Raw genomic sequence first — 14,217 nt, forward strand, 5'->3', positions numbered from 1 at the left:
ATGTGTATTACGACCACTACAAAGACCTGTACCAACGCAGCATCACTAACTGCATATAGCACAAAACATGTCATTATTTGTTCATCAACAGTGAATGTAAGTCACCAAAGCGTAGCGTATATCTACAGATATCAAGAGAAATGCATACTGTCTATATACACATGCTCGCTGAGAAAAGAAACAAAAGAAAATCGATACATCGAAACACGCCAAAGATACGGACAAGAATCGGGACATCGTTTCTTCTTTAATTATGCACGTTTCCATTTCCATTAAATCGGATTCATCATAGAAGCATCAGGAACATCCGGCTGGCTCACACCCCCACCAGGTCCAGCAACAGGTGTAGATTTCGTAACCGGCACAGGCGAGACGGTAGTCGGCACACTAATATCAAGATGGCTAGGCGAGCGACTACTGCGACTGCGTGAGCCACCACCGCGGGAGACACTGCTCCCCGGAGTGCCGGTACTGGAACCAGCCTTCCCGCCACGTTTGACCATCTTCCCCAGCACGCTGACGATCTCTGCGGCGTCTTCGAAGCTCTCGTCGTCCATGCCTTCCTTGGCATTGTAGACGTCTGCAATGGCCTGTTTTGCGAGCCGGCGGCAGGCGATGGAGTCTTGGAGGCAGTCGTATAGATAGGCTGCGTATTCGAGCTTGACTGAGAGACGGAGGGGATGTGAGCCTGGTAGGAGTTTGTCGGAGAGGGTTGCTGCGTGGTTGAAGCAGGCTGTTGCTGTGGCTGTGTAGTCTAGTGGCGGGAGAAGGAAGGAGGAGATTGGTTGGGGTGGCTGAACTGGTTGTAATACTGGTAGGCCTGGGGGCCGGGATGTCGGCGTTGATTCCGTGTTCATTTTGGACTTGTAGGGGTCTGAGACGCCGAGGGCGGTTAGGGTATCTGCGCCGTATATGGAATCATGTTTGAGGCGGGTTGGCATGTCGGTGTCGGGGGTGAAAACTGGGCGATTGTGGAATAGTACGAAAATATGGTAGAAGGAAGCGCGGAGTTTGTAGGCGAGCACTTTTAGCTCGACGGACCTCTCTACCATGGGAAGGATGTAGCCCTCCAGTATTAATAGGCCTTCGCGGGAGAGCCATATGATGTGATGGTACAGTTGGAGGGATCTTGTTTCACGTGTTGTGTCGAGGCGCCGCAGCTTGCGGGCTCTAAGAAGCTTTTTTGATAGCATGACGGAGACACCAAGGACTTTGTATAGCATTGCCGAGAGCAGGGGGTTTTCGAGACCCATGACGGCCGCGAAATTCCCCAGGGCCTTCTGGTCCACTTCGGAGGAGGCCATCCATAAAGCCCACGACCCGGGAATTGGTGAGTCTGGGCAGATAGAGTCAGCCATATTGGTCATTGGTCTCAAGCAATAGGCAGGGTGGAGGTTCGGCGAAGCCTAATTGACCGAAAGGAAACTCAATTGAGAAGCTAGGAACGCCTCAACAGAGAAAGGAATCGGCAAAGACAGCCCAGACTTACCAAAAAGCGCGCAAACAGAATTTCAAATAACAAACCAAACGCAGCAACTGAATCATGCTCCAACCACGCGCGTATCGCCGAGCCGCGGACCAATTGACCTGCCGAATCAAGAACTTGGCGCACAAAATGTCCAGACTGTTCCAGCGACGCGCCGGATCGACAATACAAAATATACAATATCCGAAACCAAAAGCAGCAAATTGGGCGCAAGCTGCAAGGTTCAGCAGGGCCCGAGGGGTGATTGTTCAGCCCACGGAGTATATCACAGCCAATGGCTTTCGTTCGTGGCACGTGTACCAAATCCAATTGCGACAATCTTGGAAGTATAGAATGTTCGAATAGTAGTCGAACAGTGCGGAACAACGCTATCCGATCAATCGAATCAATATTGCCCGTTTCGGTCTAGCGACGGCTGAGTTTCGAATGTCGTATTTGCACTGTATCGTGGCTGGGAATTCGGCTAACGCAAGGAGCAGACAAGGTGACTGAGCTGGATTGCAAGTAGACTTGACGCATCGTGCGGCAAAGGGGGAGGCGAAATGCGATTTTGCCAGCGCAGTCTGTGCGGGGAAGAAATTGGGGTGTCTCGGGTGTGAAGCTGCTAGCTCGGGGGGGGCTCGAGCTAGGAGCGCTGGGTTAGAATTGTTGTACCTGTTAGGGCTGGTATGGAGTTGAAGCCCACGGGGTTAGAAGACAATTAGAAAATTGAAAGATTTTCGAAGGAATGCATCATGTTAGCTGCGAGGTTTCCCCTGATATGATGAGATCGGGTTGGACTCGGAATATGCGTATGCAAGTACTGTATAGTAATTGTTACTAGCCTGTCTTGGAGTCCCACAATAATCAGAACATTTGAATAAATTGATTATGATAAATGTGCTACAAGTGGGAATAGTGGCCTACTTGTATAAACCAGGTAATTCACTCAAGTAGGGCTCGTTCAATTGTAATACCATGTGGCAACCCATCTCACCCGGGAATTCTAGTACAATCTAATGCTGTGCTGTCCTGCACTAGCCTGAGTTTCGCTTGCGATGTCAATTTGATCCTGTTAATTACTCCCTACATAATGACGGGCTTGCTACGTGGCAGCTTAAGGCGAAAACTAACGAGACAGCGCAGATTGGGGATATTAATTACAGGATGATCCTACCCAGCTAAATAGGTGCCCAAGTCCTCGGGCCAGCTTACTCTGAATGTATCTGGGCATTAATCTAAACCTTGCACGGACTCTGCCACGCTGGCAGTGGCTGGGATGTGTGTATTGTATTGTGGACGCGATAGGAATCCACCTATCTGATGTGATGGAAGTGAGGGTCTGGAGTGTTCATTGTACAACATCCACTGATGTACTCCGTATTTTACTAGGCATAAATTAATATAACATCGTCATTTACCGCAGTTCTGTAGGTTGATGTGTTGTGTTCCCAGCATCTAAGCGGATACACCGCTAGAATGATGCCCTTGCTGATCGCCTCATTAGACATGTCCATTGTACGGAGTACCAAGCTATAATATAATTGTACATGTAAACGAATGCAAAACTTGGTAATTTGGCTTTTGTATTTGGTTTGTACTTTTCGTCCCAACCCTGCCAATGTGTTCTATCTCCAACGGCCGTAATTTAGAATAACACCTTGTGATAACACAAGCACAAGTCGCCACTGTATAAGCCTGAGATGCAATGTGTTATCGTACATGCAAAAGTATCCCCCCAAAAAAAAAAGAAAAAGCTAAGCTAAGGCAAAACCACCCTATCCATCCAGGTCATCCAGGTCATCGACTGGGAATCCCACAAATGCGCGCCTCACGAAAGCCCGCCAGACATTGTTCACTAGCTTCTTTTTCTTGCTCGAAGACCAATCAGCACCTTGGCTATTGACCTCAGTCTGTTTCTCTTCGGCTCCTTCCTCGCCAATCCTCGCTGCGAGTTGGAAGAAGCTGCGCACCGTCAGGTCTTTCATTTGATACACGTCATCATTTGTGGTGTACTCAATCTCGTAGTCGATACGAGGACTGTCGCCTTGTTCGCTTGCCACGAGCTGTTCATGGAGTTTTGTTAGATTCGAGAAGTATTGGGTGTAGCCAAGCCATGTGAACGCCTGGTTCGAGTATGCAGGGCCCGGAGGAGCGGTTGACGAGGGAGGCTCAGGGACTTTGAACTTGGGTTTCTTTTTCTTTCCCTTGCCCTTCTTTTTCTTTTGAATTTCGGGTGGAATAAGGGAATCGTCGCTGGTTTCCGGCGTATCAAGTTCAGCAAGATCAAGTCCAGAGGTCGTATCGTCAGCCGCATATGTGGACAAATCCACTCCACGTGCGACATCATGCAGTCCCGTGATATTGTAGTCGATCACGCGCAGACTAGGGAAGAAGTTCGGAACCAGACTGGGGGATACTAGCGATACGCTGTATCGCTCTGCCCACGGGCCCCCAATCTTCTCCAAGAACTTTCGCTTCTTCTTGTCCTTCTTTTTACCTCTCTTGTCCTTCTTCGCCGGTTCAACTTCCGAGACATCCTCCAAATCCGATATGGAGTCGAGCTCCTCGAAAATGCCCGACGGAGGAGATGGCAATGAGGACCATTGGTTTCGAAGCGACTCAAGGTAATCGGCTTTCGAGTTGATTGACACCTTTCCATGGGCCTTCGAATCAATGTTGACCTTGTTGCTGTCTTGGAGCATGAAATGGTCGATGTTCATATGACCGTAAAGGCTGCCGACAACAACATCACGGTACTGGTGCATCCAGAGCGTATATTTTTGCCAGCATGTCTCATCCCAGTTCTTTTTCTCGCTCGACCGGGCGGGGGGTACGTGGCCCATGAGGATGGCTTTCATGTTGCGACTGCGCAGGATTTTCAACTGCACCCGCAACCACTCCATGTGCTCGTATCCAGGTTCCGACTTGGCGTTGCATCCATCCACCGCACTGTTGGAATCGAAGAAGTACATGGTGTTCAGGCTGATGACCGCTAGCCGACCGGGAACCACCTCCGCGGTGAACCAACCGCCCTCAACGAAGGTGTGACGCTGATCTTCTGGGATAAACGGGTCCCATATCTCTGCAAAGCGCTTTGTCCACTTGTTTGGGCCCTCGTTGAAGATGTTGTGGGGCATGATATCGTTGTTGCCGAATGTCGGGATGACAGGGATCGACATTCTGGGCACGGCATTCGAGGTCTCACTGACTCCCTCCTCACCGAAAATTTTGATCCATTTTTGAGACAGTAACGTATTCAACTCCATAATCTCATCCGCCGTGCGAGGGAGCTTTTCATCATTGTCGTGTCGAGCAGAATCACCGGTCCAAATCACAAAATCGATCTCATCCTTCAAATTTTCTTCGATCCAGCGAAATGTCTCGTTGACAAGGGATAAAGGTGCATCGCAATCTGTGCCCTCGGCTCCAAAATACCCCGCGGGGCCATTACCACGGTGGCACGAGCGATCGATCGAGGTTCCGGCCTTGTAGAGTCGGTCGGGATGAAAATCTGTTGGTCAGCATGGGGCCACACAACGGAAATACAAACGTAGAGAGCTGTGCGCTTACCAGTTATATGTAAAAATCGTCCGCGTACAGGTTTGCGCAAACCATCCGCCAGCTGTCCAGCAGGCAGCTCCGTTGGACTATGGCCCAACGGCTGTTGCCCCAAGGGGCTGGCGGAGATAGTGTCGGCAAAGAGGCCCAGCAGCAAGAAAATTGACTGCATGAGTCCTCTGAAACCAAGTGCAACCAAGAGAAGTGTGTCAAGGTCAGAATGGAATATTTTGGGCGAAGATCTTATCTGCCCGGTCACGTCACTAAGCGGGTGTGGCAGCCGAACTCCAACTCAAATGCGCAACCAATCAGAGATAAGTTTGGGGGGGACCTTTGGAAAGGTTGAAGACTTTATAAATACATCTACTACAACATACAACATCCAATATTGTATGATCTTATCTCTACTACGGAGTCGCAACCTTGGAAGTTACTGAACTACTAGATTTACTAGTGCAGATTATATCCCCAGATCGACATCCTCAAACTGGCTCAGCCAATGACTCCATCACGTGGCCGAAAGTCCTGAGGGGACCTTGGAGGCTCGCCTTGGCAGAGCGGAACTCTATGTTGTAAGCATTTCATTCTCTATGTTGTATGGAGACCATGCTTAATTTGTTTCAGTCCATATCTAACTAGCTTTGTTTTATATCCGGAGTTGACCAAGTTCGGGCAGGAGATCGCATGATCAAAATTTACTGGAAGGCGATCAAGATAGAAGCTTGGAAGCTTCACGTATACTCCCGAAGTCATAACGAAGCTCACATAGCATATATCTTCTATGGATCTTGCCATAATGTGGATTCGTCAAAACATCCAAACAAAAGGGTATTGACAGATCAGATCCTGGAAAAGAATATGGTGCCCGACTGAGCCGAAATCGGCTTGACCGTCGGGGTTACTCAAATGCAGCTAAAAGGCTAGCTTGAGATAGAGAATCAATTGGAATGATGACAAGTGTGCATTACTATTTTTTACTATTTCGAAGAAGTCCGGGAGGTTCTGGTTAGGCCGGCTCTAACAACCGGCCCGGAGTGCAACCTCGCTTATACCGTACTCGATATAAAGACGGTTACCGGTCCCCACAAGAAGTTCAATGTTGGTTTCGGCCGATAGATACCTTAAACGGCTGATAATCTTCGTCCTTGGTCTATAACGATCAATCATGTCAGCCTGTATATTCAATGCGACCTCGAGACTTTGCTTGTACAAGGCTTCAGCTTACATTAAAGGTGAAACATGCAACTTTGTTGCCAATCGTTAGTCTAGAATATTCCATCGGGTTAGCCATTCTGTGCGTGGGTAAGACTTTCCTCGTAGATGTTTTCAGCTTACGGCAAAAGCTCTTCTGCGAGTGGACAGGGCCATTCAATCGGGTTGTCGTTGTGCATCTGCGTAGCATGGTTCCCCGTACCCACGCCGAGGAAAACGTCTTTTTGCAACTTAGCTCCTCTGCGCCTGGGCACGGCCTTCTACTTGGTCGCGTACGCTCTCAGTAGGAAACGGCCCGCTATAGATACCGAAAGTTAGTCGACTTAATAAAAAGACGTAGCACAACAACAAAGAGACCTACATTCGCTGATGCCCCTCCATCGTGGAAAGCGTTGATCCAAGATCTGCACGTGAATCACCTGGATATAAGTATATAGACGGGATTAAGTCAAATCATGAGTTATCCATGGATGGGTATCACTAGGCTGAGTCAGATTAACCCCAGTTTGGGCTTACCACCTGGAATTCTCGTCATTCTCGTCCTCGAATGATGCCTTTTTCGGCCATCTCTGGTAACCTTGGAATACGTGATAGCGCCGTCCCCGCCCACGACCAGCTACCACCCCGCACAGGACAACAGAACAATCCACGTGAGCTTGCGTAGGTTGCCCGCAAAACCGATATTATCGCCGTAGAGTTACTTGACTATAAGGCTGAAGACATGCCGCTCTTTCAGCCCAAGGTCAGATCCCAACCTTCGCATGTAATACAAACGGATAGTAATCTGAACATGACACCTATATCATTCTGTGGCAACAATCAGGAGTTGCAGGTTGGAGAATAACTATAGCATGCAAATATACAGGCGAAAGAGAGAAACCAGCCCTTTTCACTAATTGTAATAGCACCCCTGTGCACATATTTTGTGGGAGCAAGCACTACAATACCAGCCGCCGGTGTTGGCATTGAAGTTGCAGTTGCACTTGGCAGACAACCTCATGTTAGCAGATTGTTCATATTAGAGATTTCGTCGATTACGCACACAAGTCCACGTGCCGTTCAGGTTGTCGACAGGGCTGTGGGTGTGATTTTGCTTTTGGGGGGCCTCCATTTGTTCTGGATCTCAGTTGATAGTAGTCAGTAGGTGGGCATAGCCTCTTTCCTCGTGCAAAGCCGGGCTGGCACTCACCCGAGTGAGTTTTTCTAAATAATTGCGACGATTTTTAACGAAGGGTCTGCTGTAGAAACCAAAAGACTGAGCTGCTCGAGGAGAGTCCCATCCCTGCAAGACTCGAGGGGTTAAATAGTCAAGAATGAGGCTCCAAGGTTGCGATTCTACGATTGTATGTTGTAGATGAAGGCGAGCCTGGTCTGGGGCTGCGGGAAACAAGGAGCTGATGAAGATGCCCAAAGCCTTGCAATGATTGGTATTTATCAATTGAGGGGACAGAAATATGCTTGGCGTATGCTGGTATGCTGCATGGACCCTGCTAGCGCTTACTACATGCAAGTCGACGGATGATCAGGAATACTTGCGCTGGTCCGTGTTTCACAGCCACAGGGTCTAAGCCCCTTCAAATCTGCCTGGATCTGCCTTGAGCTCGTGTGATTCGAGCACTTGATTGCGACAGTCTATGACTACATTACTTCGGGTGAGCGCGTGTTTTCAGAGACCGGTGGTTGTATAACCAGATACCAATATTGGGCTAGCCTAAGTAACGTGGCAGGCGACCCCAAGAAGCAAAAACCAAATGATGGCGCAAGACTCGTCGAAACACGTTATCATCGTCGGGGATGCTCCCGTACGCCTGTTCCTATACCCGTCCACTGCCGATTCGACCGAAAAGTCTTATATGCACAATGCATACTGGTTCCAGGTCGGGTCTAACCTTGTGGCCAGTATTTTGGAGGGCGGATCAGAGGGTGCTGAGCCTTGCATCCATATTCACAGGCCTAGTCTCGTGAGCCCTCAACAGGGCACGATCCATTCTATCGTCGACCTCGAAGGCCATGACTCCAATGCTCCAAGCCCAGATTATCCAGGGCATCACCGTACAAGCTTCAAACTCCGATGCATGCAGGAGATCGTTACGGCGAGACAATGGTACGCGCCATCTCCTTTTCCTCCCTCGGCAAACTATCCGTCAGCGCTCTCCATTGCCATCTTTCAAGAAACCAGAACCGAAGCAACCACCGCTGAGACCGACACCGCCGCTGCAATTTCAACCTTCCAGCAATGCCGCCCCCGCTTCCTCGTTTACCACATGGCAAGGCCCCTATGCGATGGCAGTATCTGGGAAACGGTCCGGCGAGGCCCACTGACAGGCCCGAAGCCCGGAACGCCAGACGGCGAGCGGCTCATTGTCATAGTCGATGCCAATGATCTGCGCGCCGAGGGCATCAACCTCTCGCGCGGGCTATCATGGGAGAAAACCTGTGAGGACTTCGTCGAGCGGCTTGGCTCTGTAGGGAAACTGGTACCCCTGGCAACGTGTGCGCATCTAGTCGTGCTCCTTGGGTGCGCGGGCGTAATCTACCACCAGGGCTCGCGGGTGTCCAAGCCGGTGCTCTTGTTTGACCCGCGCTCGTCGGAACAAGAGTTCGTGCAGAAAGCCCAGGGACAGATACCCGGTCTTTCGGAGACGTTTGTAGCTGGTCTTGTGAATGCGTTGATTCAGAGCCCGGAGCTGAGCGTCGAGAAAGGGATTGAATTTGGCTTGCAGGCTGCCAGAAAGCTTGCTGTGCTTGGGTTAGCTGACCCTGGCAACGAGGTACCTTCTCTATCGACGGTCTATCGAGCCACGGAGGTGATGGGAGAGACCGTGACGAAAAGGGACAAGCTGATTCGCTTCGTGATCCCATCGGATGACATTGCCCGCGGCAGCTGTGACGAGAACTGGTCTTTGCTCGACTACACGATCGGTGACCCTGCAGAAGTGGCACGCCAGATTGTGCGGCAGGGGCCTCTCTCGCCCGCGAGCCAGGTGCCGCTAGCCCAATTCAACCAGCTTGTCCTCTTCGACCGGCGCGAGATCGAGTCGTGCCGGTCCATCTTCAGCTTCCTGCGGGAGTATCTCGCCGCACCGCTGAAGCGGCCGCTCAGCATTGCGCTCTTCGGCCCCAGAGGGTCCGGGAAGGCCTTTGCAGCGATGCAGGTCGCCGAAGCAGCAACGAGGGGCCAGAAGGCATGGACTATCCGCTTTGACCTCTCGCAGTTCACGAGCGTCGACGATCTGATCGCGGCCTTCCACTCCATCCGTGACTGTTCCCTCAAGGGCTCTATACCATTGGTCTATTTCCGCGGCTTTGACACCGACTTCGCCGGCTCGCCCCTGGGCTGGCTGCCGCATCTGCTGCACGTCATGTTCTCTGGCTCCTTTTCCGACCACGGCATCAGCAGACCCATCGGCACCGCCGTCTTCTTCTTCGGCTCAACCTCGTCCAGAACATACGAAGACCTCCAGCGCGTATCCACAACAACCTCCAGTAACCTAAATAATCGAGCCGTAGACTTCCTCGCTTGTCTCCACGGCTTCGTCAACATCCTAGGCCCTGACAAAGTCCCCCGCACCGCCGGCGGCAGCGAAGACAGACTCTACCCTGTCCGCCGCGCCGTCATCCTTCGCTCGCTTCTCGAAGCGCGCGAAACAAACCTCACCTCTTCCAAACAAATCAAAATTGACGACGGTGTCCTCAACGCCCTCCTTCTAGTCCCTACCTACAGACACGGAATCCGGTCGCTGAACTCCATCATAGCCATGAGCCACCTAAACGGACGCTATCAATTCGACCGTTCTGCTTTGCCCCCTCAAACGCAACTCGACCTACATGTCGACTACAAAACCTTCACCCAGTACCTCAACGGCATCCCACTCCCAGAACAACTCCGCGAGAGACTCGCGCAGGAACTCCACACCGTCTACCTGGCTATCCGTTCCAAAACAGCAACGAAGTCAGAAAAAGCCGAGCTGAAACCCTGGCACGATACCGATGAGGAATTCAAGGAATCCTCCCGCGCACACGCCGAGATGATCCCCTCCAAACTCCGCGAGATAGGGTGCTTCCTCGCCGAGAAGCAGGAGCACCGCGAGCCCGTGCGGGCCTTTACGGCCGCGCAGATCGAGCGCCTCGGTGAGATAGAGCATGATCGGTGGAATACGGAGCGGCTGCAAAACCAGTGGAGTCGTGGAGAGGAGCGCGACATCACCAAGCGCAGCAGTCCGTTTCTGGTGCCTTGGTGTGATCTTGAGCAGAAGTGGCGGGATATCGATTGCGGGATCGTGGCGAGTTATCCTAGAATTTTGCCCGAGGGGTATGGGATATACCCCATAGGCCTATTGATGCAAGAAAGGATTGAACGAAAGATAAAAAAAAAAGAATTGGGTATGTATTCTATACTATACTATCTTCTCAGCCCAGATGATCTTCCGCTTGCGTTCCTCACGCTTAGAGACCACCTTCCAGACGAGAACCACGATGAGAGTTAACGCGACGGATAGGGCAAAATACAGCCAGATCCAATGTGAAACGACGACAGAGCTACCGCCATCCTCTAGCCCTACGTTCCAGTCAAAAAAGGTCATGCTGAAGATAGTCTGTTGCAGGTTAGAGCTGGTTTCAAACATTTAAGAGGGATAGACTAGACGTACTGCTAGGAATGTGGCAGGGAGAAAGACCAGGGTCAGAATGGCAATTATCTTAACAGAAACACGGTCGCGATGTTCTATCTATGTCGGGTATTTAGTCAGTCTATTGCTAACTGGCAAGATGGAGCGATACATACCACAGCCTTGCTTTGGTCGTCAACCTGCGGTCTCCTGCGTTAGAACGCACTTAAGAGATGAGCAGTAGACTCACCAGCTTCTGCTGCGACTCAATCCTCGATGCCGTTGTATCGATATCATGAACGACACTCTTCAGAATCGCCTTCTGGTTGAAGACCCTCGCCACCAGCGTAGGTGAGTAACCCCCCTGAGGGGCCGAACTTGAATCAAGAAAGTACCGCCTCTCAAGCACCTCGAACGCAACAAGCAAATTCCCCGCCAACTCCTGCGCAAAATCCCACCTACGCCTCAGAGACAAATTGTTCTGCCACAGTCGAAACAGCTCGTCCCTAGCCCTCCGCAGTTCCTCAACCGCCACCGCCTCCCTAATCACCAAGGCCCTGCACTGTGCCATCAGTGCGCGCTTGATCACATTTACCTCCGTCATGATATGCTCTACCTGCCAGCTCAGCAACACCACGGGGAGGATCATGAGATCAGCTGGGATAGGAGCGGGAGAATCGTGCGGGAATGGGTCGCGGCAGAGTAGAGGCTCCGCCGAGCCGTCCCAGAGACTGCTAGGCCGCACCAACAGTAAACATTCCCAGTCGATGCCGCGGGAGTGGGATTCATGCGGTCGGTGGTTGAGGGACAAGGCGTAGAACGGGTATCCGTCATCTTGCGGGGTTTGGGCGATGAAGGTGATGCCTGTTGCGGGGTCTTCGAGGATCGCGGAGCCCGCTGTGTCGTTCTTGAGGAAGAAGTCGAAGCGTTCGGTAATGTAACCGGTTGCTTTTGCGGCGGTGGTGAGGGAGGTCAGTGTCAGTTGGTAGTCGGGGGTTGTCCTTTCAGGGGCTTCGACTAGACTAGGTTGTACTGAGTACAGGATTTTGTAGGGATCCCGGGCTCATTTGGGGGGTGGCTCTTACAGGATTCTGAACCGGTTGTTTTTGAGTAGTTTGCGCTTGTCTCTCTGAGTTCAAGTCCTCAGTCAGCTATCGATTTATTGTTGTGCCGGGCACAACAGAGAGTCCATCACCACTCTGAGCCGACGGTCCTACCAGAGATGGCTTGTTCAAGAAATCAATTGCGCCTTCCTCAGACTGTTTGGTCCACGGGATGGGCTGTTGGAGTCGCCATCCCGTTCTCTGCAGATTGATCAATCCGATTATCAGTGCCCTATCAATTGCATAAACAGGGTACATCACCCACCTCGATGATCGCGATACTAGTTTCATATGTCTTGAACTCCACTGCAGGCCCAGCAGCATCGGAAATGGCTGTCAAATGAACCAGGGGCTCCATGAAATTTATCATGAGCAAATAATTGAACATACGAAATTCATGTGGACTTGTCTTTGCGGGCTTTGGCTGAATTAAGTCTACAATACGAGGTGCATACTGGCCTGGCAACAGGTCACTTTGTTTTGACGCTAAAATAATAGTGGTATTTAAATTCGATTGAAACAGCTTCAAATGTTCGATTATATATTACATACGAATACAAACCGATAAGAGTTAATAACAATGCCTCATGAGTTTTGGAACTGTGTACTTTGGGAGGTAGTTCCAGAAACTCATTAGACACCACTGTACTTAGGGCTAGCTGATAGCTGATCGCAGGTGCCCCCAGGCTATCTGTTTAGTCAGCAATCTCAGCCTGGAGGCCTGGAGGGGAGAATAGCGCTAGCTGGCAGGACGAACACAAAACCATACTTTACCAAAGTCAAGTATTACTTCGTTTTTACGGAGGGCCTAAATATAGCGCTAATGTTTTATGCATACCTTGGCTTCACTCGATACGAGGCAGCCCTGTTCACCCGGCCACCCGGCCGGATGGAAGCAAGCCGCTGGTCACCATCAAACCTCCCCCGTGCACAGTGAAGATTTCGATTTCAGCCGCATCGTGATGTCCATCGTCCGCGTGGCTGTCTCTGATTGGGCTTCGCAAACATGACAGCCTTGCGGGGTGTCAAACTGACTCGGACAACAGCTGCAAGTAGCTCCTTATGGCCAGTTCAGCCGGGCTAGCTCCATTCCAGCGGCGTGGCTCTTGCAGCTCAATTGAGATGGCAATCAATTCGAGACAAACCACCACAGCTACATCTGGCAATTAGGTCAAGTAGATATAAATGTCATCGCGCTATCCAGCAACTTTTCATTATCATCCTTGCCCAGAACTGCACCAGGCTGCTATACTCACGCAAAATAAAATCAAGCATGCCTCAGTCCCCCTTCCACGGCATCCTAGCCGCCCTAATTACCCCGTTCACCACCGACCAATCCAGCATCGACGCCTCGACCCTGCATTCCCACATCAACACCCTCATCAGTGCCGGCATCCACGGCCTCGTTCCCGCTGGTAGCACAGGCGAATTCACCACCCTCTCCCGCCTCGAACGCAAAGAGCTCCTAGATCTCTGCATCAAATCTGCGGCGGGCCGGGTCCCCGTTATCGCGGGGATCGGGAGCACCTCGACCGATGAAGCGGTCGAGCTGGCAGCGCATGCAGGGCAAGCCGGCGCAGCAGCGGTAATGGTTGTTCCACCATTCTATGACCCGTTGAACTACGTGCAATTAAAAGAATTTTTGGCTGCGGTTCATGATGCTACCGGCTCTTGTTCCTCTTCTTCTTCTTCGCTGCGGCTGCCGATTATCTACTACCACATCCCCTCCGTGAGCGGGGTCACGCTTTCCCCAAGCCAAATCGCCGGGTTGTCCGATGTTGGCGTTAAATATGTCAAAGATACCTCTGGTAACGCGCCCGCGTACACGGAGTTGCTATTCGGACTTTCGGACAAAATCATCACCTTCAACGGATGGGACACGCTTATGTTCTATGGGCTTGCTGCGGGGGCGCCGGGGGCCGTGTGGGGTGCTGCCAATTTCATCCCCGAGCTGGCGGTTGAGCTTTGGGATGCTGTTGCTGTAGAAAAAGATCTAGACAAGGGGAGAGCATTATGGTCGAAGATATGGCCGATTTGTAGATTTCTGGAGGCTCATAATTATGCGGCGGCGGTTAAGACGGGGGTTGAGTTGAGGGGACTGCGGACAGGGGGGTTGAGAAGGCCGTTTGCGTTGCTGGAGGGGGCTTTAGTGAAGGAGTTGGCTACATTGATGGAAGATGCTGGGGTGAGCGTAGTTAGGCCAGCCTAGTTGTATGGGCATACGAGGTTTTATTTCCCACGAAAGTTCAGGTCAAGTTTCTTCCAGGTA

General features: G+C 51.2%; 5 protein-coding genes across 5 annotated transcripts; 3 read left to right on the forward strand and 2 right to left on the reverse strand.

Annotated features, from left to right (window-relative positions):
- Positions 1-272: 272 nt before the first annotated feature.
- erg27 lies at positions 273-1,358 on the reverse strand (the record flags this gene model as incomplete). The annotated part of the gene is made up of 1 exon (XM_057297844.1): positions 273-1,358. The coding sequence occupies one exon, from the start codon at positions 1,356-1,358 to the stop codon at positions 273-275; it is 1,086 nt and encodes a 361-aa protein (XP_057145726.1).
- Positions 1,359-3,243: 1,885 nt separating this feature from the next.
- On the reverse strand, positions 3,244-5,198 carry N7519_011072 (endopolyphosphatase; the record flags this gene model as incomplete). Its single annotated transcript, XM_057297845.1, has 2 exons — positions 3,244-4,979; positions 5,039-5,198. The coding sequence occupies 2 exons, from the start codon at positions 5,196-5,198 to the stop codon at positions 3,244-3,246; spliced, it is 1,896 nt and encodes a 631-aa protein (XP_057145727.1).
- Positions 5,199-7,992: 2,794 nt separating this feature from the next.
- On the forward strand, positions 7,993-10,725 carry N7519_011073 (uncharacterized protein; the record flags this gene model as incomplete). Its single annotated transcript, XM_057297846.1, has 2 exons — positions 7,993-10,550; positions 10,653-10,725. 2 exons carry the CDS (start codon positions 7,993-7,995, stop codon positions 10,723-10,725), a joined length of 2,631 nt encoding a protein of 876 aa, XP_057145728.1.
- A 415-nt stretch (positions 10,726-11,140) lies between these two features.
- On the forward strand, positions 11,141-11,866 carry N7519_011074 (uncharacterized protein; the record flags this gene model as incomplete). The annotated part of the gene is given in 3 exon segments (XM_057297847.1): positions 11,141-11,196; positions 11,252-11,595; positions 11,610-11,866. 3 exon segments carry the CDS (start codon positions 11,141-11,143, stop codon positions 11,864-11,866), a joined length of 657 nt encoding a protein of 218 aa, XP_057145729.1.
- A 1,355-nt stretch (positions 11,867-13,221) lies between these two features.
- N7519_011075 (dihydrodipicolinate synthase family protein) lies at positions 13,222-14,157 on the forward strand (the record flags this gene model as incomplete). The annotated part of the gene is made up of 1 exon (XM_057297848.1): positions 13,222-14,157. The coding sequence occupies one exon, from the start codon at positions 13,222-13,224 to the stop codon at positions 14,155-14,157; it is 936 nt and encodes a 311-aa protein (XP_057145730.1).
- Positions 14,158-14,217: the final 60 nt, after the last annotated feature.

The sequence above is a fragment of the Penicillium mononematosum genome (genome assembly GCF_028829835.1).
Source record: "Penicillium mononematosum strain IBT 11891 chromosome Unknown utg000005l:1.0-9366267.0:1.0-9372171.0, whole genome shotgun sequence".
NCBI lineage: Eukaryota > Fungi > Ascomycota > Eurotiomycetes > Eurotiales > Aspergillaceae > Penicillium > Penicillium mononematosum.